This window comes from Cryptomeria japonica, chromosome 5 (assembly GCF_030272615.1).
Source record: "Cryptomeria japonica chromosome 5, Sugi_1.0, whole genome shotgun sequence".
Classification (NCBI taxonomy): domain Eukaryota; kingdom Viridiplantae; phylum Streptophyta; class Pinopsida; order Cupressales; family Cupressaceae; genus Cryptomeria; species Cryptomeria japonica.
This window is the reverse complement of record NC_081409.1, coordinates 462,620,014-462,645,050: the sequence shown is the minus strand read 5'-3', so window position 1 is coordinate 462,645,050 and position 25,037 is coordinate 462,620,014. Positions and strand designations below refer to the sequence as shown.

Genomic DNA, 25,037 nt, shown 5'->3' with positions numbered 1-25,037 from the left:
GCCATGAAGAGCAAAGTGCAGCTAGTGAATGTCAATAAAACTAGAGATTGCATTTGGCAAAGAATAACGACAAAATCATTCAAGCATATGCCCAACGATCTGAAAACAATTGAATCCACCAATCCTAGGACAATAAGGAGCAACATGAAACCAGGTCGATCAAATAAACCCCTCGAAGTAGTTAGAATTTAAATTGGCAGACATTTCAATTCCAAACTTGATGTGGTCCTTAGAAGAATGGCAATGTCAACGCTTGTATAGATGGTAATGCTTTTTCGATGTGGTGTTAGCAAGGTCTCGCCAATTTGATAACATTTATAGTTTCATAAAGATTGTCCTCTACTCACATGTACATTCTGTGTTTGTAAGGATACACTAGATGTACCAACATTTACATTTAGGTGCAAAGGGACAAAAATAAGTGCTAAATGAATGAGGTGGAAAGGATAGAATACAGTTTCAAGGAAGAGGAGGATATAAAATCAAGCAAAGAATAGATCTTATATGGTATAGAAGTTTTATTAGGGGCATGATCCAGTAAGCACCTCCAATTTGTCATAAACGTGTAAATCATCTGAAGGAAGTAAACGGAGAGATATAAAATCATGTGACAAATAAATCAAATGCTTGTTTCAAAATAGTTTGCAAAACTCAGAGAAGTCTTTCCAGAAGCCAAGGACATGTTTGTGGGTGCATGTGCATGACCATCTACAAGAGTGAACATGTGCGTATGTACCACATGCATGTGTGATGTGCATTTATATGTTTGTCTGTTGTGTCCGTCTCTGTTTATGTGTTTATGTCTCTTTAACCCAAACTAAACTATTTAGAGAATGTAATTCTTAATGCATGTTTGATGAAACCATTTCTTGTTCTTAATGAACAATTGAGCAACACCATTTCTTATTCTTAATGCACATTTCTATGTTTTCCTTCTGGCAATAGTAGGCAAATTGGTATTATAGAACATATCATCATTTCCTATTTAACCATAATAAAGCATTTTATTTATTTTGACCCTTTAATACTGCAGAAAGATACATCAATTTGTTTTCTAGTAAGTAGAGAACTTTATTCTTAATGGATGTTTCAGCAACACCATTTCTTATTCTTAACACACGTTTCTAGGTTTCCCTATTGGCAAAAGCAAGCAAATAGGTACCATAGAACATATCATCATTTCCCATTCAACCATAAAAAAGTTTCTTTTATTTTGGGCACTTTAGCACTAAAAAAATAACACAATTTGTTTTCTTGGTAAGTAGAAGACCTTTAATATCTGCAAAAAAAAATTTCTTTTTCTTTAGGGCTTCAATAATGGAGTGATATTCAAAAGATTTAATGGGAGGGGTATTGACTGTTAATACAAATTTAATTTTCACATCTGAAGCAAAGTTCACCATGAAAACATTTCGGTGATTTGATTGATTCTAATATCTTAAAAAAAATATTAATCTTAGTTGTATCTACTTCTAAATTATAAGATTGCAATAATTATAAATATAAATGCTCACTTCTTGTCATTCACAAGTGGAAGCATCTCAAGCTTTCCAGACATTCGCAGGCTGTTGTCAACGAACTTTCCTACTGCAGCATCTTGAGATTGAGACTGAGATAGCTTGTGTCTCACATAACCATAAAAAGTACAACCTAATAGGGTAATTGCACATCCAATTGCATTCAGAATAGATATAGGATTGCGAAATATAAGCCATGATACCATTATTGCTACTGCTACCTGCAGCATGAAAAACACAAACTCATCCTGCATTCTTGGTGAAAAAGTAAAGCACCAGCAGACTGAAAAGAAAATCAGTTGTAACAAAAGCAATAATCTAACTCACTTTCATATTCCCTGCAACATTGAAAGTGACTGCTGTTGTAGAGTGAATAACGTAAAAGATTGAAAAGTTCAGACAGAAGGCAAAAATGCCAGAGCTAAATATTATAAATAATGAGCTATAAATGGCATCATGAGTTTGCACCCAATTCAAAACACCAGGCCCTTCAAGAAGCAAAGCCGGAGCAGCCAAGATCATAGTTGCAAAAGGTGCCATATAATACACAGTGTTGATACTGCAAAAGACAAAATAAACATATTATTAGAAATGCCTATTATTGTTTCTCAAAATTTTTGGATTATAAGCCAACAATTTTATATTTTGACCTTGAAGAAAGCTTCTAACTAACTATTGACTGTCCATAGTACCATCATGTGAGCTGAGTTAAACATGGAAACTGAAATTCAGGAATACTAACCTCCCTCATTATAGTCTATGGAATTAAGGTCCCAAAAAAAAGCACTTCTCATATCTCATTATAAATAAAAATACAACAGTGGAACTGGTGAAGATGTCCTGGAAAGTATTGGATAGGAGCAACATGTTGAGACTTGGCTAGGACTCACAAATCCTAGTCCACGTCAGGCTCAGCAGGTCCACAGCCAAGACTTGAAGACTTGGGAAGTCTTCGCTGTCAGGCTTGCAAGTATGAGAGTGGAGTTGAAAGTGGAAACTGAAATACAGGATAACTAACTAATCTGAGAATAGTATATCGAACTAAGGTCCTGAAACAAAGCACTGCTCCAAACAAGTCATTATATATACAAATAAAACAGTGAAACTGATGAAGATGTCCCAGAATTATTGGATAGGATCAATGTGTTGAGACTTAGTTAGGACTTGTGAATCCTAGTCCAAGTCAGATTCAGTGACTCTGCAGCTGAGACTCGCAGTCTAAGCAAGTCTTGGCTGTCAGGCTTGGCAAGTGTGAGCGAAGCCGAAAATGGAAACTAAAATACAGGAAAACTAACTAATCTGGCAATAGTACAGAACTAAGGTCCTGAAAGAAAAGCATTGCTTCAAATATTCATTACAAATAAAAATACAACAGAAAAACTGATGAAGATGTCATGAAGTATTGGATAGTCATAGGAGCAGTGTGGTGATGAAGTATCCCACCCCAAATGTAGCTATAAAGATTTTTGCCTTTGAGTAATTTCGTCAAACAGTTTGCTTGCAATCCTGCACATTTATATTTGTCTCCAAATGATATTGATTTCATTTATCATTTACAATGGATTTTGCATGATAACATCAGAGAAAGCAAACGAAATTGCAAGCTTGATACCATTAATACACACCATAAGAATATAACAGTTGTAAAGTAATTCCTGTCCTAAAATGCAGTCTCAGTCAAAAGGATAACAATCTGAAATATAAACTAACCTTATTAACTGAAACCAATGACTTATCGATGCCCAGAATTACAAAATCAGATTCTGAAAATGATGAAACTGGCACCCAGCAATAAAAACAAGTTGCAAAGCCCTATAAACTTAAGTCTAATATAAATGCCAGGTCTGAAACACAAATCTGAATGATGACACATGCCAACAATCACAATAAACCCTTACAAATATGGCGTTCACCTCCAAACCCTAGCCGTCCAGGCTATTATGAAAATATGGCAAATAAACCTCCAAATCTGAAGCAATATGTCTTCCACCTGCAAATAGACTTCATCCAAAACCCTAGAAAACCAAACTGAAATTGACCTAGCACTATAGCACATCACTATAGCTGTACGAACTACTGTAGTGACAATATGGATCACTGTAGCAGCAATATGGATCATTGTAGCATGCTATCAAAATTCATAAAAATCTTCAAATCTTTACCAACAGATCAAATAAGCACAATGTGAATTCTGCAATGAATCCACCCAGTAGGCTGAATGGGTTTTCGTCCACACAACCGAGAAACTCCAAGGGTTTCCATCCTCAAATTTCCTGTAAATGAAAGCCAAAGCTCTCAAGCTTCTCAAAGAGAAATAAAATAAGCCAAGTATATGCAAATGAGCTCTAAATGAGCCCTTTTATAATTATCCAAGGAAGCTTCTTAAAAACCCATTTAATTTTCCCTCTTTTAATTTTCATATTTACTTGCAATTGAGAATAGTAATAAAGTGACCCCTTATATAATTTTTAATTAACATAAAGTCACTTTATTAATTAATTTTTATATTCACCTTAGATCTCCCTATATTGGTGCCTATCTCCATAAAACACTTAATTAAATTATTTAAAACCTTATAACTCACTTTATAATTCTCATTTAGGCGTTCACATAAAGTCACCATTAAATTTATTAAAATAAAATTAAAGTTAAACATTATATTAACTTAAATAATAACGTTATTTTAATTATAAAGCTCTGGACTATAATTAACTGTCAAAAAATAATATCCAGGCACCTGCTAAGAAAATCTATAAATAGAAATCCATACACTGACCTTGTCGGCATTCCTCCTGTGACTTTGTAAAAATAGAAAGTATGGCCAACGAACATCTAAATGCACCAATACACTCCCTACAAGGTCATCCACACTCCAGATAGGTTCCCTAACCACTGTATTAGCCTACGGGCACCAAGATTAATAGGCTAATCCTATCAAGAATGGAAGGCATAAAAATGGGGACATTGCAGTCCGCCCTTCCCAAAGATTGCTTGCCCTCAAGCAATCTACATCTGCGTACCAAACCAACTATTCTCTGCACCTGTATGCCAGTCTTAATACCAAGATCCCATATAAATCTCAGACACTACTCTACCAATCCACTGCACCACTCTGATATAACTGTCATCAACCACACTGTCATGCTACAACACCCTGGGAAGGATTCCATCCATCATGCAAATCCTTAGATCCCAAGTCTAAGAGTCATCATATATCCTGAAAGTGACCGGATAGGTATACCTAAATAGATCAACCAAAGGGAGTATCTTCATGCTCTTGAAGTCTCCATGTATGATAACCTCCCATGGGTGCACTCCACCTAGATCCCATAGATAAATTGGCCATCCACCTTCCCCAATATTTGAAAACTCTATGGTCAGGAGAACAGAACAGTTGTCTAACACCAATGTGTGGACGACAACCTAATGAATTAGGGTCAAAATGCTTCTCTTGATGCATACCTCATACCCTAAAAACGAATCAGCTCCATACTCTGATAATGCATTATGAGGGAATAGTGTATCAATGGCCTCTCCAAGAGCATCCACATGCTCAAAGAATCCTGAATCAGCAATGTCACCATCCATGAACACTCCTTCATAAGCTGGTTCAAAAGACGTAAGCTCTACCATGTGAGCCTCTAGAAGAGATAACTGCTCAAACTCTCCACGCATGACCAAGGGCCCAACCAACTATGAATCACTTATGTCCCCCTTTACATGTGTAGGTATAACACTAGTGGCTGATCCACCAAGTGTGTGCTAAACTATCCCATCTTCATCTATGTCTTGAGCCCTCAATTGGCTCTCCCACAAAGGTGACTCACGATCTCCATGATGCAGGTTGTGTACACTCAGCAATTTCAGAATCATGCCTATCCTTAAGCCTATGTAAAACTGAAAGTTCCATGTGCTGGACCATCGTAAGAGTCTCTTCCCTCAAATCATGAGTACCACTACCGCCCTCATGTGTTATGGCTGCCAACTCATGATTATGTAAGGGTAATGAACTGCTGTTGCAAAACAGAAAATTAGACCCTTCCTCACATCTTTGTACAGTGTATTTAAGGTTCCCAAGCACTTCTTTCTTCTTTGCTTTATGCTTTGTATCACATGTCGGTCCTAAGGAAGTGGAGCACTGTAAATCACGTATATATTTTGTCATAATTTCTGCCTCATGGCTGCAAATTATATCTTCATGTGAGCATGTCTCTTCCATCCCTAAGACCTTACCATAGGGTCCCTCAATTTCTTCATCTCTTTGTCTCACATATATCTTTTGTCATAATTTCTGCCTCATGGCTGCAAATTATATCTTCATGTGAGCATGTCTCTTCCATCCCTAAGACCTTACCATAGGGTCCCTCAATTTCTTCATCTCTTTGTCTAGTCTTCACACTCTTCGTATGGGATTGTTGTTTGTTAGAAGAGGCTGCCATAGAAGACTTAGTTTTTGTAGGAGATGATGAAGAATGTGCCACGCTAAACTCCAAGCAAAGCTGATCAACTTGAATTTATGATTCTTGAAGGGCCATTTGAGTGCTCTTAAAAGAATCCATGGTAACCTTAAGTTCATAAGTAAGCTTATCAATTTCCTCTTCTTTCCCTTTTAGCGCATCAAAATAAATCTCATCAAGCTGGAGAAGATGATCTCTATCTGGAAGTAGATGTAAGTAATTTGATTTCATTACCACAAATGCCTCTCTGAGTGCCTAAAAGGCTATAAGGGAAAGTTCTCCTTCGAAGTTCTTATGTGATCTTGGAGTCCTCCAACAACAGTTTGCCATAATGGTTTATAAATGCAATGATCATGTCTTCACTTACCTTCAATTGCCTTATCTTCATACAAATTTTCCCAAAATTAGCTTCCTCTTTGTCATCCTTTATGCATAACTCCTGAGAAGTTAGATCAGTATTAAGAGGAAAATTATCCAACCCCAAATCTCTATCATGATTAGTTACTAACACACCCGAACCATCATAATCACCAATACTTAGATAAGATGCGGAATCATCATCATTAGCTGATTGGAGAACATCATCATATACACTATCCATACCATCTTTCATGCCCAACTGTATAGATGAAGTTGGAACAGCACTATGGTCAAAAGTAGATACATCCCAAGCAGGACCACTGTATTCCTCATGATTGTTTGCCTCTATGACTAAATAATTCTCCAACTCCCAAGTACAAGCATCATGACAGTCAGTCCCCTCCATGGGCTTGGTTTGAAGTTCAAACCAAACACCACCTGTATCATCACTGAAATTAAATGTAGAACCATCATCATTAGTTGATTTGAAGGCTCCATCATATCTGACCACAATTTGCCCATCATTAGGTGCTGAACCATGAGGTGTTTCATACTGAATCTGACTTCATTACCTGCTTGAAAACCTTGATATAACTATTCAAAGTTCAAACAATAATAAATCTCTTTTCTCCTAGGCTTTCAAGGTTGCTTGTCAGAATAATATTACTCTTTTCATTTGAAAGGGACACCATTTACAGATATGACATAAACCTGTGATGAGTCATAACTTCTGACAAACCCACTCACAGAACATAAACCTGCTAATTCTTTTCATCTTTTGACACTGTACCAATATTCTTCCTCAATTATTTGCGACTTGTGTGCCTTGTTGAAAGAAGTATGAATGGTTAATGAGACTAGTCAATTTATGATGATAAAAATAGAAATCAGTTGTGTCCAGAGTCTTTCAATGAATAACATCTTGTGCAATGCATTGCTGTGTAGAGTCAATTTAGTTCGATTGTGTTTTTCTTAAAATTGTACTATATCAAAGTTGATTCTGAATGCGTATGGTTGTTTTTTGGTTATTGTGGAACTCATTTTTTATATTCATTATTCTTTCTTTTGTCTTTATTACAGCAAACTGCTTACAGTCACTTTTACCACATACTGTTTATATGGTGCATGAATTTGTTTTTCCAATCTGAAAAAAAAAGTGCAATCACAAACAGGATTGCTTATTGTTGATTATTGTGTTATAAAACCAGACGCTGGAAAAAATGGAGAAAAGTGTACAAGCAGGAAATTATTATGAAGCTCAACAAATGTACAAATCTTTATGTCAGGTATTCAAAACCCTTTTTACATGATGTAACATATGTTATTTAATTGAAATTTTGTGAGTACTTCTGTTTTTTGTTCAGAAGAAAACATTTTACCTTAAAAATTTTGAGGGAGAGAAAGCTTTTGAAAATAGTTGTGTATCTTTTGAATCACAGGATGAGGAAGTACAGATAAGAGGATTGCAGGAATAGCTCAAAAAAAGCAAGGGATGCTGGGGGAGTGTGAGGTTGTTTTGGAAAGTGTTGAAGTCAAGAAACAGTGTAATAAAAATTCATTGATACAATATGCATAAAATGGGAAGAGTGAAGAAATTTTCTTCTGAAACCAATATGCACAAGGTGAAGTGTGAGAGAAAAAGTCAACGATATGATGGAGAGAAAAATCAACTTTATAGAATACAGTATGTGCTAGCCAATGTATGAAGTGCTGTGGGTTAGAAATAATAATATCACTCACAACTACCCATGACTGAAAATTGCACTTTCAAGTGAAGGTTGCTCCTCGGATGTGGCTGCAATAGATGACTGATTTTCTGATTCAGCAACCTCTGTGAAGGCATCTCCTTCAATCTTCATGTACTCTGCATCTATACCTTCAATAGGTGACTTTCCTAAGTCCTTGTCCTCATAGGGCTGATGAACTTGTGGCTCTGTTTTCTTTAGAGCTTAGAGTCCAATCATCCTTGCATGTTGAATGATTTTTATCTTCTCCAAGATCACCTGTAAGATGCAAGTCACAAACAAGTGCTTCTTCTTCCTTCACTAACCCTTCTTCAAGGGTAACTTCTGATTTTTCTTTCATTATTCTTTTGATGTTACAACCACACTTAAGAAATCATCAAAGAAAACATTTTTTTCAAACCCCAGGCATGCTTTGGTACTCTTCAACAAGTTGGGTAGCTTCATGTTCATGACTCCTCTTGATCTGATCTTCAACCCTGCTGAAATCCATTGTCATAACTCTAATTTTTTTACTAAATCACCCAACAGGATGGCAGGAACTTGGGCTCTAATGCCACTTAAGTATCCCACCCCAAATGTAGCTATAAATTTTTTTGCCTTTGACTAATTTCGTCAAACAATTTGTTTGCAATCCTGCACGTTTATATTTGTCTCAAAATGATATTGATTTCATTTATCATTTACAATGGATTTTGCATAATAACATCAAAGAAAGCAAACGAAATTGCAAGCTTGATACCATTAATACACACCATAAGAATATAACAGTTGTAGAGTAATTCCTGTCCTAAAATACAGTCTCAGACAAAAGGATAATAATCTGAAATACAAACTAACCTTATTAACTGGAACCAATGACTTATTGATGCCCAGATTACAAAATCAGATTCTGAAAATGATGAAACTAGCACCCAGCAATAAAAACAAGTCTCAAATCCCTTTGAACTGAAGTCTGATATAAATTTTGCCAGGTCTAAAACACAAATTTGAATGATGACAGATGCCAACAAACACATTAACCCCTTCCAAACATGGCATTCACCTCCAAACCCTAGCCGGCCAAGCTTTTATGAAAATATGGCAAATAAACCTCCAAATCTGAACTAATATGTCTTCCACCTGCAAATAGACTTCATCCAAAACCCTAGAAAACCAAATTGAAATTGACCTAGTGCTCTAGCATGTCACTATAGTTGTACGAACTAATGTAGCGACAGTATAGAACACTATAGCAGCAGTGCAGATCACTGTAGCATGCTATCAAAATTCATAAAATCTTCAAATCTTTACCAACTGATCAAATAAGCACAATGTGAATTCTAGAATGAATCCACCCAATAGGCTAAATGGGTTTTCATCCACACAACCAAGAAACTCCAAGGGTTTCCGTCCTCAAATTTCTTGTAAATAAAAGCCAAAGCTCTCAAGGTTCTCAGAGAGAAATAAAACTAAGTTACCAATTCAGGTACGGGTACGACAACAAAAAAAATAATTCCTTGGGTGCGGGTACACGTACGTCCGTACAAATATATATATATATATATATGTAATTGATTTATTAAATATCTATTTTTGTTTAGGTTAATAAAGTGTATAAGTCAACTAAAAGTCTATAAATAGCACACCCAATAATAATCATGCAAACTTGGGCATGTCTTTTTATGGGAGCGATATTAATTTACAATACGAATTGCAAAAAAAGGAAATACCTTTACAAAGTTACTTCAATCATCAACTAAATCTGTAAAAAACATATCACATCAGTCAAGAAATCACATTGACTAACTACATTTGCACCTCTTGAAGATGACTAAACCAAACAAGGTAACAACACGCTAAAATATTGGAGCCAAACAATGTGTTCAGATTGTGCCCTAACCTGCAGCAGACCCGGACACGCTTGGGATGAACCTAAGGGCAAACCTGGCTCATACCGGGCCTAGAACCGTACCCCTCTCCAATTCCGAGCCAAACCTGCAACACTCCAATTTCGAGCCCCTTTTATAATTCTCCAAGGAAGCTTCCAAAAAACCCATTTAATTTTCCCTCTTAATTTTCATATTTACTTGCAATTGGGAATAATAATTGTTGGTGTAAATAATTATTCATCTTGGATATTATTACACCTTACTTAAGTTTACTTAGGTACATGCATTTCATAGTAGTTTGGGTATGAGACACTTGGGTGTTTGCGCCACATTGGGATAGTGTGTGTAGGAGAATTTCCACCTTTTATGGTATGATCTTGTTGTTACACTCCACATTTAGTGGGTCATCTACCTCATGTGGACTATTATATTGTTTCTCCTACCTACCTGTTGACGGGTATTTTGTACACAATCAAACACAGAATAAAATACCCAAGGGTACCTTATCCTCTCTTGAATAAAGCCTCTGATTGCTGAAGATGTCGCAAAAAAAGATCAATCAGGATGACTCCAAGGCTCTTTGATGTAGGGTCTCTACGTGTGGATAAGCACCAGTGGTCGTTGTGAATGTTGTTTCATCAAGGGGCCTTACGTTTCCGTACAGGAACAGAATTTCCTAAAATTAACAAGTTCTCAAAAAGATCAAAAGGTAGGGTTTGCAAGAGATGAATTCTAATCTAATCCTAGGAATGACTCAATGTAGGCTAGTCCTGGTAAGATTCTACCAATTTCAATATTGCCAAAACATAACAACTCAACTGAAATTGATGCGATCTTCTAAGGTGACTAATGATTTTCCAATTCATCAAGGATCATAGACACTACCATGAAGGTACATATCAATAGTTCAATGATGATTGAAGGTTTAAGTTGAGTTGTTATGTTTTGGCAATATTGAAATTGGTAGAATCTTACCAGGACTAGCCTACATTGAGTCATTCCTAGGATTAGATTAGAATTCATCTCTTGCAAACCCTACCTTTTGATCTTTTTGAGAACTTGTTAATTTTAGGAAATTCTGTTCCTGTACGGAAACGTAAGGCCCCTTGATGAAACAGCATTCACAACGACCACTGGTGCTTATCCACACGTAGAGACCCTACATCAAAGAACCTTGGAGTCATCCTGATTGATCCTTTTTTGCGACATCTTCAGCAATCAGAGGCTTTATTCAAGAGAGGATAAGGTACCCTTGGGTATTTTATTCTATGTTTGATTGTGTACAAAATACCCGTCAACAGAATTGGCGCTAGAAGGAGGGCCTAATGAACTTCCGTTAAGGAAAAGTGCTATCCAGAAAATTTACCAAAAAGAAAATACATTTCAAACATGATCATGAATCACGATGGTGTTGCCACATGAAGGATTGAATCAAGTAGTGCAACCTAATTTGGAGATAGGCAACATTCAAGAAGATATTGTTTCGGGATTGAATCACCTAGCATGGAATGTAAGGAGAAGTGAAGCTGAGTACAACAGAGTGAGAATCATCTTGGAACAAGAAGAAGATAGGGCTGAAGAACACCGAAGGGTCGTCGCTAGAGGGCTTCGCAATCAAAGGAACCTATAGTAGTCTCCGCAAGACCAAAACTTCACGCTGGATCGCATTGGTTCTTTCTCGCCCGAGAAACATCAAAGGATATTGAGGTCGACACCAGGCGTCAAAAATCTGAGTGAGCTTCAGTTTACTTCAAGGTCGAAGCGAGTCAAGAGAGAAGATACTCCCAAAGAGTTTGAACTAAGATTAGAGGAATCTCCTGAGTCATCACGAGCTCCGTCTCTTCAAGAACAGGTACAAGCAGCAATTCAAGCAAGTATCCAGGCAATTTCCCAACCGACAAGCCAAGCCAGTCCATCAAGTCTCTTGTCAAGCTTTCAAACTCCGAGAAGCACAATGGCACACCATGCTCCTCCTCCCCCTCCTCCTGCTCATGCACTTAATGGCGCCACTTGGCTAATCAACAATCCATCACCATTGGAATTTTCAGTCTATCATGATATGCCAAAGAATCCAAAGCACTTTTGTTCCAAATTCAATGTCAGTGATTTCAATCGTACAGCAGAGGATCGTATCAAGATGTTCGAGGATCATCTTCGTAATAGACAAATCGAATATGGAGATGTAGCATGTAGGCTTTTTCCCTATTCATTGGGAGAAGAGGCGTACTTCTGGTTCATTCATTTGCCTATAGGGTCAATCAGGACCTGGGATGCAATGAAGGATGCATTTATTTCTAAGTTTGGTATGCCAACCACGCCGGCCGAGCTATATAGACAATTTGTTGAAATCCGAAGGAGAGAACATGAGCCAATCACCTCTTTCAACAATAGGTTCCACCGCGCATACACGATGTTACGACATCCCTACCTCATTGCTGACCCAAGGGAAATCTATTATGGAGCCCTAGATCATCTTACCGCCATGTTCGTAAGGACACATCCTATACCAAACGACCTAAACGCAGCATATGCAAAAGCTATTGAGGTCAGTAAGCACATGGGACAGAATATTACTGGGCCGCTACTACATATGGGACCTGTCGCAGCACCAAATCAAATGCAAGCAGTTAGTATGGCACTGGCCAACCAGACTCCAGTTATGAATCCCATTCCACAAGCAACATATCCTAATATACAGTCGACAAACCAGTTGGTGCCTCATCCCGGAGTTCCACTTTCACAAGCTCCACCAGCACAACCTGTGTACCTGCAAAACGCAACAAACTCATCAAGAACACAGGAAGAGAAGGATGAAATGAAAGAGTTGATTGAACAAGTCAAGAAGCTGTCAACCGAAGTAACTCATCTAAGAAACCAGAATAATCAACTCCAAAGCATGCAGAGGGTCAACCACGGCCAACATACGAACAATCAAAATTTCCAAGGAAATAATAACCAAGGTTTCAGGAACAATTATCAGGGAAATAACAACCAAGGCTTTCAGAGGAGGCCATGGAATACTGCTCCTAATAATGGAAATGTGGTGACGCCACTAGATAACCCATCAAGTTCGCAGAATCAAGAAAGTCATCCTACCAGTAAAGTGTTTCTAGCAGAAGCAGCCTTGTCTAGTTGGTGTAGACTCCACAATACAAACCAGCATTCCGAGTTGCAGTGTCTTGAATTCAAAATTGCAGCTGACATATTCCAGCAAGAGATACGTAGCAACGATCCGCCCGAAAATCCGCCCACGACTGGATACGAAATGGTCCCAACTACACGGTATGATCAAGCCATGATTGTGGAAAGCTACAGATATTCACAAGAGGAAGATAATCAGACTCAAAATGGGAGATTCCCACCAGAATCTGCTAATGGACCAATGGTACCTCCGGGTTCCCAGTTCCCACCTGCGTCCGCAAATGGACCCATTGAAGACTTAGAGTATTATTTTCCACCCTTGAACAACAGTGTCCTGGTTGAAGGGATAAAGGAGGTATTCCACCAGTCCTCAGGAGGTGTGAATCAAAGGGTATATCATAGAAGTCAGAGAAATCAGGAACCCTTAACTACATCAATTCCTCCAAACAATTTCTCTACTCCTCCAGATCCACAGGCCAGCAATAACCCAGAGTATCCTCAGCATACGCGAGAATATAGGCAAAAGAATATTACACCTCCCATGGGCAACGAAATGACAAGATTGGCCACGTTGGTGTTGGAAGAACTCAAGAAGGTCAAAGTTAGCCTACCACTCTATGAGCTACTCAAGGTCTCAGAAATTAAAGATGCAGTGATTAATAGCTTAAGTGGGTCAAGCACACTAGGGTCGAATGTTCAGAACTCGACCAACAAAGCTCAAGCTACCATCAATGTGACTCAAGAGGAAGCCGATAACAAAGGGCAGTCTGAACAAGACGAATGCATGGTCCAGACCATAACCTTCCCAGCCAAAAAGGAAGATATGTTGGAAGGCAAGGTGTTACTCAAAAGGGGCGAGACTAAGAAAACTCAACCTGCCATCAAAGAAAGTCTCACCACCAGTCAGAATCTTCCAGGAAAGGAGGTTGCCGTTAAGAAAGATGTGCTCAAGAAAGAGAAATCTCCAAACAAGACTGATCACTCAAAAGAGGAAGGCCTAGTAAAGAATGACAATCCGAAGGTCAATGAAGTAGAACATCAAGAACACAGTGGGGATTCCTCAGTCCTTTCCCAAGGAAAAGATGAACCCGCCCTGTTCCTGCTATCAATCAGAATTTTTGGAAAATTACTACATAATTGCCTTTATGATTCAGGAGCTTCCAGTAATGTGATGCCCTTAGCTGTCTATTAGAGATTGGGAATAACTCCTGCCCCTACCAAAAGAAAGGTCACTCAGCTTGACAAGACAGAAGTTCCAGTCATGGGCGAGTTGAACAATATCCATATGCAATTAGCTGCGGACCCAAGGGTTCAAAATTTCATAGACATATCAGTCGTGGATATTCCTGATTCATATGGGATGCTTCTGAGTAGAGATTGGTCACGAAAATTGAATGGGTATGTGTCAACTGACTTTGCACATATGTGGTTACAATGAAGTCCCAAATCAAATCAAAATTGACAGCACTCCAAGATTGAGACTTATGATAACCGAGTATGGGGAAGACAATGAAGTCCTGTTCTTAGAATCAGATTTAGGGACATACAAACCTAAAGTAGGTGAGGTCCTGATGATACAAAACCTACAAGACAAAGATGGTCAGCAAGAAGTGATAGAATCTACAGAAATTGTTGTGGAAAGTGACCAAGGATCCGACCAAGAAGATGACGGAATGTTTGAAAATTTCAGAAAGTCCGTACATAGAAACATACAGCAAAGTGTGCAACTTGGTAACTTGGCATCCGTTCGAGATCTGCTCCTTCCGAACTGGTGTAGGATACATAATGCCGTCCATTCAGAACTATCCTGTGCTTTGTGCCAGACTGCATTAGAGCAAGTGTACAAAAGAGTCCCGCAGACATTGATTGTGGAAGAAATGGAACATTCAGAAGATGAAAGCTCCTCGGAAGACGAGATTCTATCCGACACATCAACCGAAAGTCAGGAGGACCGAGGAACCGAAGGCCGAGAAAATGTAATATGGACACTAAGGTTCGATGGATCTAAGTCCAAACAAGGATCCGGAGCGGGCTACGAATTAATTAGCCCAACAAGGGAGACTTATCTTGCCGCTCATAGATTGCAATTTCCTTGCACCAACAATGTAGCTGAATATGAATCCTTGATTCATGGGTTACTGATGGCTATCAAAAAGAAAGCAAAAATACTGCAAGTATATGGAGATTCAGAAATAGCTATAAGGCAAATCAGGAGACAGTACGTCTGCCACGACAAAAGGTTGACCAGATACCAAAATCGAGTTTGGGACCTCATCGAGAGTTTCGAGGCCTTCAACATCAAATCTATATACAGGCATCAAAATCAAGTGGCTAATTCCCTTGCACAAGCCGCCAGCTCTTTGATACCGTTAGCAATGGAAGGATTAAAGAAGTTCACGGTAGAATTAACATCAGTACCTTCAGTCCCAAATAACATCACCAATTTTCAAGTTTTTGAAGATGACAAGCACATACTAGATTTCTTGACCAACACGGATGTCTTCCTAGCTCAAATCATTGATGAAGAAGAAGCCGAGGGAGCAGAATTAGATGCGGAAGGAATTCTGAATTTGAAGACAAACACTATTCCAAAAGGTATGGTGGAGTTAGAAAGAATCTTTGATCCCGACAAATTGAAAGAGATGAAAAGCCACAGTATGGAAGGAAACATGTGCGACACAATCAACATAGGTGATGACATACAAGTTAAGAATGTGTTCATTGGAAAGTCCTACACCGCACCAGAAAGAAATGGAATCCTGAAAAATATGAGAGATTTCCCAGATGTCATCGCGTGGAGTTATGAAGATCTCAAGACTTATGACACTGCAATTATCACTCATACCATACCCTTGAAGCCAGGAAGCAAACCATTTAGGCAGAGACAAAGGCCAGTTAATCCTTTATTGGAACCCCTGATATATCAAGAAGTTAAGAAGCTGCTCTCAGCCAAGATCATCTTCCCGGTAAGACATTCGACGTGGGTCGCCAACCTGGTTCCTATCAGAAAGAAGAGTGGAGAGATCAGATTATGTGTTGATTTCAGAAATCTCAACCGAGCTTCGGAAAAAGACAATTATCCGCTACCATCGCTGGATGAAGTGTTGCAAATTGTTAATGGGTCGCAGATGATGTCTTTTCTAGATGGATATTCAGGATATAATCAAGTTTTGGTCAAGCCTGAAGATCGACTAAAGACTGATTTTACTACCAAGTGGGGAACATTTGCATACAAAAGAATGCCCTTTGGACTTATCAACGCTGGGGCCACATTCCAAAGAGCCATGGATATCGCCTTTAGAGATTTAATTGGAAAATGCATTATTATATATATGGATGACATCACAGTTTTCTCCAGAAAAAGAGAAGATCATGTGGATGACTTAAGAAGAGTCTTCCAAAGGTGCAGAAGATATGGGGTATCTCTCAACCCGAAGAAATGCATATTTGGGGTAACAGAAGGAAAGCTTTTAGGACATGTCATTTCAGAAAGAGGAATCTCCATCGATCCTGAAAGAGTAAAAGCTATATCTACTATCAATTTGCCAGCCAGTAAGAAAGAACTCAAATCATTCTTCGGCAAGATCAACTTTGTCAGAAAATTTATCACTGGATTTGCTGAGATAGTCAGACCTCTGAATGAGATGCTGAAGAAGGATGCAAAGATCGAATGGTCGCCACAAGCCAAGAGGGCATTCGAGGAGATAAAGACGGCAATCGCAGAAGTGCCAGTACTAATCAGTCCTGATTACCTCAAACCCTTCTACCTGTATTCCTTCGCTTCTGACTACACTTGTGCCGCTATTCTCACCCAGAGAAGTGAAGAAAAGGACGAAAATCCAATCGCATTCATGAGCACCCCACTGAAAGATGTAGAACTCAGATATCCCAACATTGAAAAACAAGCATATGCACTGGTCAAGGCCGTTAAAAAATTCAGACATTACCTCTTAAGGGCCAAAATTTATGCAATAGTGCCAGATGCAGCAGTCAAGACCCTCCTCATGCAAAATGAACTAGGAGAAAGAAGGGGCAAGTGGGTCGCCATTATCCAAGAGTTCGATATCAAAATCCAGCCCATGAAACTTGTTCGAGGACAAGCTTTGGCACAAACATTGGCAATTGATGGACCCGGATTAATCCAGCAAGTTTATGAGTTGGAGGATGTCACCTCTGATGAATGGTACAAAGAAATTGTGACATATCTACTCAACAACAAGTGTCCTGCTCGCATGACACCTACACAAAAAAGAGCATTAAGAATAAAGTGTCAACATTATATGCTTCAAGGATCCGTTCTCTATCGCAGGAATCACGAGGGGATATATCTGAGGTGTGTTGGCAAAGAGGAGGCCAAACAAATAATTGAACATTTTCACTCCAAGTTTGGGACCGGACATGGCGCCAACCTCGCTACAGCTCACCAGATCCTAAGAGCAGGATATTACTGGCCTACGCTTTTCAAAGACACATTTAATCATATCAAGACTTGCCACACATGCCAAGTCACAGCTTTCAGGGAAAGAAATCCTGCCATGCCATTGAACCCAGTGATAGAAGCGAGACCATTTGCCAAATGGGGAATGGATTTTATTGGTGTCATCAACCCCGCATCCTCGGCACAACACAGATATATCATCATTGCTACTGATTATTGTACCAGATGGTCAGAGGCACAAGCACTCAAAGTATGCACCACCGAAGCCGTAATCAAATTCCTGGAAGAAAACATCATCACGAGGTTTGGATGTCCTTATGCATTGGTTTGCGACAATGGCTCAGCCTTCACATCATTAAAATTTTCGAATTGGGCTTTTGAGTATGGAATAACCCTCAAATTTTCATCAAATTATTATCCTCAGGGTAATGGGTTAGCTGAGTCAACTAATAAGAACCTACTCAGTGTTATCAAGAAGCTGCTAGAAAGAAGTCCAAGAGAATGGCATACCCAATTGAGATTTGCCCTCTGGGCAGACAGAATAAGGACCAAGAACGCATTAGGGATTTCACCTTACTTTCTGGTTTATGGCCAAGACCCAGTTTTCCCCATGCAACTCAGGATCCCGACCTTGAGATTTATTCAGGAGTACATGGAAGACACTGATGTTGTTCAAGCCCGATTAACACAGTTAATGAATCTTGAGGAAAAGAGAGATCAAGCATTGGAAAATTTTGCAAAACACCAAGGAGTGGTGAAAAGATGGTTCGATCGGCAAGCTAAAGTCAAGGCGTTCCGGATCTCAGATCTTGCCTTATACTGGGATAAAGCACACGAGAAAAGGGGAGAGCATGACAAATTTGATAAACTTTGGAAAGGCCCTTATCAAATTTCAGAGATTTTGGGAGAAAATGCATTCAGATTGAAGACTTTAACCGGAGAAGATGTCCCATTGCCTGTCAATGGGAGGTATCTCAAACATTATTTCCAGTCTTAGGATGCAAAGGACCTTCCCTTGTACATAGCTAGTTTAGTTTGCTTTCGTTTTGTTTTTTCGTTTGCCTGTTTTGTTTTTGTTTGTTTTTTCGCTTCGCTTTCTGGGTCTTAGTTTAGGTGTCTTGTCTTAGATTAGTTGTTTGTCCTGAGGGATGTCCATTTGAAATTGGGCGATTTTGTCATGAAGCACTCTAACTTCCCGCTAGGTTGTTGGTTGTAGTTGGGCAATTATGAGGTCTTTTGGAATTACAAAGGGGTTTCTTTTGATAAAACTTTGAGTCAGGCCGTATTTGCAATGAAGCAAGATTAGCTTATTGAACTTAGCTATTTTTGTCCTCCAGTTATTATATTTTTTCACACTTATAATCTCCGAGTCGTTATGGTTTCCAGGCAAAGCTGTGATCAGTGAAAAATCTAAAATCTGACTTCAACGCCACCGCAATCCTCAAACCCTAGTGAGCTTCACTGCTCACGAGCCAAAAGAATTGACGGAACTAAAAAGCAGTATCAAAAGAAAAAATGAGAAAGTGCGAAAAGAGAAAAAAATCAAAAGAAAAGAAAAAATGAATAGAAAAAGAAAATATCAAATTGGCTAAAGGGAATATACGAGTAACTCCATCGGGGCTATAGATGCCTGGCTGGCAATGGAGCAATGTTCGTGAGCTTGCGGCGATAACCTCGTCGGGACTATGGACATCTGACTGGCAGCGAGGCTCTGTCCAGGATGCTTTTGGAGTCCAGATAAACTACGTAGCTTATCACAGGGGTACCTGGAGGATCATGATTGTCTTGTTGAGGGGAATTAACTCATTTGCACACACATGGGTAACTGTGGACTTGATACTTTGTCTTAATATGAAGATCTCTTCTTGTAAGTGTTGTTTAACTCCTTGTTTTATTGAGGGAGGTTCTCTGAGTTTTCTTCAAGAAAGATTGATTCCCAAATGTTTACCAACATTTCTCAGTGGTGTCGCCAGATGTTGTGACCATTTCACACATCGCCCCATCCAAATGGGGATCCCCTCTTTTTTGCTTTTGTTTTGCCTGTTCTTCTCTCTGCTTTTAGGGTTTTGAGTAAGTGAGTGAGTTGTCTAGACTAGGGTTAAGCCTTAGGGGTTTCTTTTGATATTTTCAAGCCGAAGTCCAGTCAAATTTTGAAAGATTATTAAACATCCTCCCGAAGATTGCAATTTTTGAAATAGGATGAGTCTGTCAGGAAGTTAGATAGGTCTCAGGATGGGTCCATTCAGGATTTTGAGGGCAAATTCAAGCTAGGTCTAAGTGTTAGCATTTTGAGGATGGAATTGTGCATTTTTGTCCGGGTAAATTTTGACCAAATTTTTGAAGGCTTGATAACCGATCCCTGGCTTGAAGATGACCTAACCCTGCTTGGTGAAGTGACTGAAGACCTAAATTTTGGATATTTTGGCCTATAGAGGAGAAATCGCCCCTGTCCCTCTCCCAGGGACCAAGGCGAAAATGTTATTTAATGCATATTTGTCTCTAATTTCCTTTAATTGTTTTTTGCAGGGTTGCCAGGGGAGTCAATTGGACGTGAATTGAAGATTTTAAGGATTTTGGAGGTTTGAAGATGATGATTTTGAATGATTAAGACAAAATCGCTCCTGTCCTTCACTGAAGGACCAAGGCGAAATGGCTTATCAGGGTCATTCTTGGCCTTGATTCGTCAAATTCGAGCGTCGAAGGCACAAGGAAGGATGAAGTGAGCGTAATTGAATATCCAGACTTAGCCAAAAAGCAGTGAAAGGTTGAACTCTTTGTCTAAAAGACAAGTTCGCTCCTGTCCCTCTCCAAGGGACCAGAGCGATTTTCTCCACACACACCTTTTGGGACCTTTCCTAGACTTGGGCTCTCATTCGTGGCTTGTAAAAAGATGATATCTCCCCCAGCAAAGAGATTTCAATGTAAAAAGTGAAAAGATTTGGCCTTGAAACCAAAAGGCGCACCTGTCCCTCACTGAAGGACCGGAGCTTGAGTTCCTAATTTGCATTGTCCTCACAAGATTTAAGTGATTTCGCGATTTGAGGAAGTCAAGAGAAGTATGTCTTATTCGTTGAATATAACTTGAGTGGCCTACAAAGGAGAAAATCAACCCAAGTTGCAAAAGGCGCTCCTGTCCCTCTCCAAGGGACCAGAGCGATTTTCCCTCAAGACAAGTTTTTGGCAAAGGTAAAGCGAGTTTCAAGTATGAGATGAAGGAAGGAAGGCGTAATCACCCCATTGAAGATAATTTTGAAAATTAGCAAAACACAAGTGAGCTCATAATGGCCAAGGCGCTCCTGTCCCTCACCAAGGGACCAGGGCGAAAAACACATTATCAAGTCTTCCTTCCCAAATTGGGACGAATCCAGGCCAAGGCACAAGATGGCAATGATATTTAAAATGCTTCAAGGAAGAATGAAGTTGCAAGGACCACAAAACTTGATGAAAATTGGCTAGGGCGCTCCTGTCCCTCACCAAGGGACCAAAGCGAAATCTTCAAATTTGCCTAAAAGCCTAACATTTTGGAATGCTACTTTCGTTTCAAAGACTCCAGATGGAATAAGGAATGATGTTTTATGCCTTGGAGGTAATTAGATATTGATATGGTTAAGGATTTGTGCAATGGACTAAAAATCGCTCCTGTCCTTCACTGGAGGACCAAGGCGATTTTTCATAAAATCAACCATTTTCCTCCAAAGCCACGCCAAGACAAGGCGATACAAGATGGGAAAAAGTCCTTCGAAAGATGATGGACAAAGAATTGACCCCAAAAATCAACAATCCTAGGCTCAAGAACAAAAATCGCTCCTGTCCTTCACTGGAGGACCAGGGCGAAAATCTTTGGAGAGTCTATGTTGCCTTGGAGAAACGAGTTAAGCTTGCACAGAACGAGCAATAATGATCATTGCCTACCTGTTGACGTGTATTTTGTACACAATCATACACAGAATAAAATACCTAAAGGCATCTTATCCTCTCTTGAGAAAATAGTCTCTAACTGCTGAAGATTCGCGTAAAGGATCAGTTAGGTAGACTCCAAGGTTCTTTTAGTGGGGTCTCCACGTGTGGACAAGCTCCAGTGGTATGATGTGATTTGCTGGAATCACAAGGGGACTTACATTGAACTTCCGATCTGCTTTGCTGGACACAGGCTCTTACTAACTTGGATTTGAAAAATAGAAAAAGGATAAGGGCGAAGAGAGGATCTAATCCTAATACTAAGAATGTAGGAGCAATGACTTGATTTTTTGATGAAACTCTAACTAGATCTTGTTTTGACATCAATGGAACATCTACACAAGACTAGTGCGATCTTCTATGGGAAGCTTTATGATGTTCAAATCATCACCGCAGGCATAGATACCATCCAAGTTGATGCATATCAATGAAGAGGCGACAAATTGAAATTGAGCTTAGGCTGAACGATTCCAGTTGACTACGCAAGGCAAGTCTGCAATCAACAAACTGCTAGTAGTATGGATATACGAATTTCACCATCAATCAAGCACATTTCCTCCATTCATCTAATTATCTACCATCTAAGATTGAAGACTCAACAAGAAACCATGCAAATTGCAAGAAAACGACATATTTCACCATTACTTCAATGAAAATGGAGTTTGTTTACAATCAATGGCAACAATTTCTTGCCTTGTCCTCCTATTCTACTCTCTATCTACTAACTACTTTCAACTATTTCTATACTATCTCTTTCTAATTCTACATTATCTTTTACAAATGAAATGTTTGGGCTTATATAGTGCCCACAATACAATCTGATGGCTTAGATCAATTCAAGATCAATGGCCAAGATTCAACAATGAAAACCCTAATTAGGGTTTGTTACAACCATTACATAACATTTAATGTTTGACCAATGATAAAATTGTATTACTTGGACACATGTCCCTTTTAGAAAAATTGACCAATGGATAGCCAGGGTAGGTACATCGGAGTTTGTGCCACCTTCCATGAGTTAAGTACATTGAATCTGGTCATGCTGAGGTGGAACACACTGACTGGAGAAATGATGACTAGGACGCCACCTCATCTAACACTTGTAACTTGGTAGATATTCATCTTGATATTGTTGAGAAACTTGCTTTAATTAATTCCTCTGGATCTATTTTGCTTCTTCAACGAGCCCTTGTTCTAACTCCTTGCGTCCTCGATGTGCAGGAAGATGATGTACCTCGCCTTGGAACGCTGGATTGAAAGAGGTCGCCCATGTCCTGGCTAAGACCGTCCTGGCGAAGATCGTCCTTGATTCGGCTTGATTTTCCTTGATGAGATCTCCATTTGATGCCTACACAACATTTCAAAATTAGAAACATGATTTTGCAATACATAACATAAATTAGAGAGCAATTTTTTAGGAAACTTAATGATAAGTCCTTTATTAATCATTTCCTAAAAAACGATTGAGCTAAGGAAAAACAAAATTTCAAAATTTGAAATATGACGATGAATGAATAAAGCAATAACAATTAAATCGCCATACCTCACTAGAGAGCTAACTCTAGAATGCAAAATGAAGAATTTGCCTAGGCAAAATTGACGTAAGATGGTCATCAACGTGATTCTTCTTCAAAATGACAACTTCGTCACCCTTCATATGTCCTTGGCAAGTTCGCTCAAGTGAGATTAAGTTCGCACCACCTTTGGATAGATGTTTCGCCTTGGATAAAACTAGTGCCTTCTTTTGTTTTGAAATGAAATTCGCCCCTTTGAATACAACTTCGCACTTCTCCCTTTGATCGCATTTGAATGATAAAAAGGTGATGTAAAAATGAAATCTTTCACCCTCCCTTTATAGCGCTCACACCTTAATTACTACTAGGCCGACTTTGTAATTAAAAGCGAATTTAAAATAAAGTAAAAGGCCGACTTTTGGTAAAATAAACAAATAAATGTCAAGCGCTCCACTCAATTTTTATTAAAAAACTTAATTAATTATTTGCCAACGTTTTTTAATTTGTAAAATTTCGATTTTTAATAAAGGCAAAATAATTAATAAATGATCAATGCTATATTAAATGCTAATTTAATAGGATTTTCAAAATTTATCGATTTTGGCATTTAAGGAAAATTTGAAATGTTTATTTGGCGCCAAAAAAAATGAAAATGAAGTGGACGTACCTCATCGCCCTGGTCCCTTGGAGAGGGACAGGAGCGATCCATGATTTTGTCATAATTCTTGCAACTTCAACGTTCAACATTGATCATTATGATGGTCCTTCGAATTTGATTGCCTTGTGTGCGTTCATGGGTCCCTTTTGGATGTTCATCGCCCTGGTCCTTGTCCAAAGGACAGGAGCGATCTTCATATTTTCACGTTCACTATGCATCTTCGACCTCATTCTTTCATTGTAAAGTGAGTAACATCCTTGTTCGTTCCTTTTGCGCTTGTTCCATTTGTTTGCATGAGGTGTTTGGACGTTTAAAGGGATCATCGCCCTTGTCCCTTGGAGAGGGACAGGAGCGATATGGTCCCTATGTTCAACTCGATGATCATTTTACGTTTGAAATCTTCGTGTATCACCTTCAAAAGACTCCATGGACCCTCTAAGACCTTGCAAAACCTTGACCTTACGTGATTCTTGCATGAGTTGATCAATATACTTAATATCGCTCTGGTCCCTTCCTGAGGGACAGGAGCGAAGTTCATCATTATGTGCTTGTTCTTGTTTTTACCAACTTGCAATCATCTTCATTACGTGAAATGATGTCCTTTCGACCCTCTTGGTTGCTCGAAACTTGTTTGTCCTTTGAAATTTATGCCATTCTGTAGATATCGCTCTGGTCCTTCAGTGAGGGACAGGAGCGAAATTGACCCTCTAGGCAAGAACTTCATCATTTCATTGTTTTTGATCAAGTCTGGATGTTCTATCATGCTCATTTCGTCCTTCACCGTGCCTTTGATGTCTCGATTCGTCCAAACAAGGTCAGGAATGGCTCAACTAAGCATTTTCGCTCTGGACCCTTGGTGAGGGACACGAGCGATTCGCCTTGGTCCCTTGGAGAGGGACAGGAGCGCATTTCGCTCTGGACCCTTGGAGAAGGACACGAGCGAAATTTGACTTTTCGCACTCTCGATCAGGACAATTTTAATGGAATATAACATTTAAGTATAAGAATACTTTAAGTTATATTCCATATATACTTTCAGGATGTTTGAGAGTGGTTTCAGACCTCCAGGAGTTATATTGCAAAATCTAGTTTTTGGAGGTTTTTTCAGTTTCCAGACTTAGTCAAATTTCAGGGTCAGGACATTCCAGACTTAGCCAAATTTCAGGATCAGGACCTTACTCAAGCCGGACTTGTTATCCTGTTGATCTCCCCGACAGCGCTTCAAGTTATATTCATTTGATAAAATGCACCTCTTTGGACCTTTTCACATCGTCAAGACGTTAAAATCTTGCAAGGACAAAGCAAAATTGGATTTGTAGCTCCGGTCCTTCACTGAGGGACAGGAGCGATTTTTCCCCTGGAGGCATTTCTGTGTTCATGAA

The 25,037-nt window shown here is 39.1% G+C and overlaps 1 protein-coding gene across 1 annotated transcript in view; it reads right to left on the bottom strand.

Annotated features, from left to right (window-relative positions):
• Nucleotides 1-1,186: 1,186 nt before the first annotated feature.
• The window catches only part of LOC131060972 (UDP-galactose transporter 1), an 86,342-nt gene continuing 62,491 nt past the window's right edge, over nucleotides 1,187-25,037 (bottom strand). Inside the window, exons 3-4 of the mRNA XM_057994466.2 lie at nucleotides 1,845-2,076; nucleotides 1,187-1,738 (exon numbers count right to left, since the gene is read on the bottom strand). Coding sequence (XP_057850449.1) covers nucleotides 1,511-1,738; nucleotides 1,845-2,076 — 460 coding nt within the window. The 3' untranslated portion in view covers nucleotides 1,187-1,510. The remainder of the gene's footprint in view (nucleotides 1,739-1,844; nucleotides 2,077-25,037) is intronic.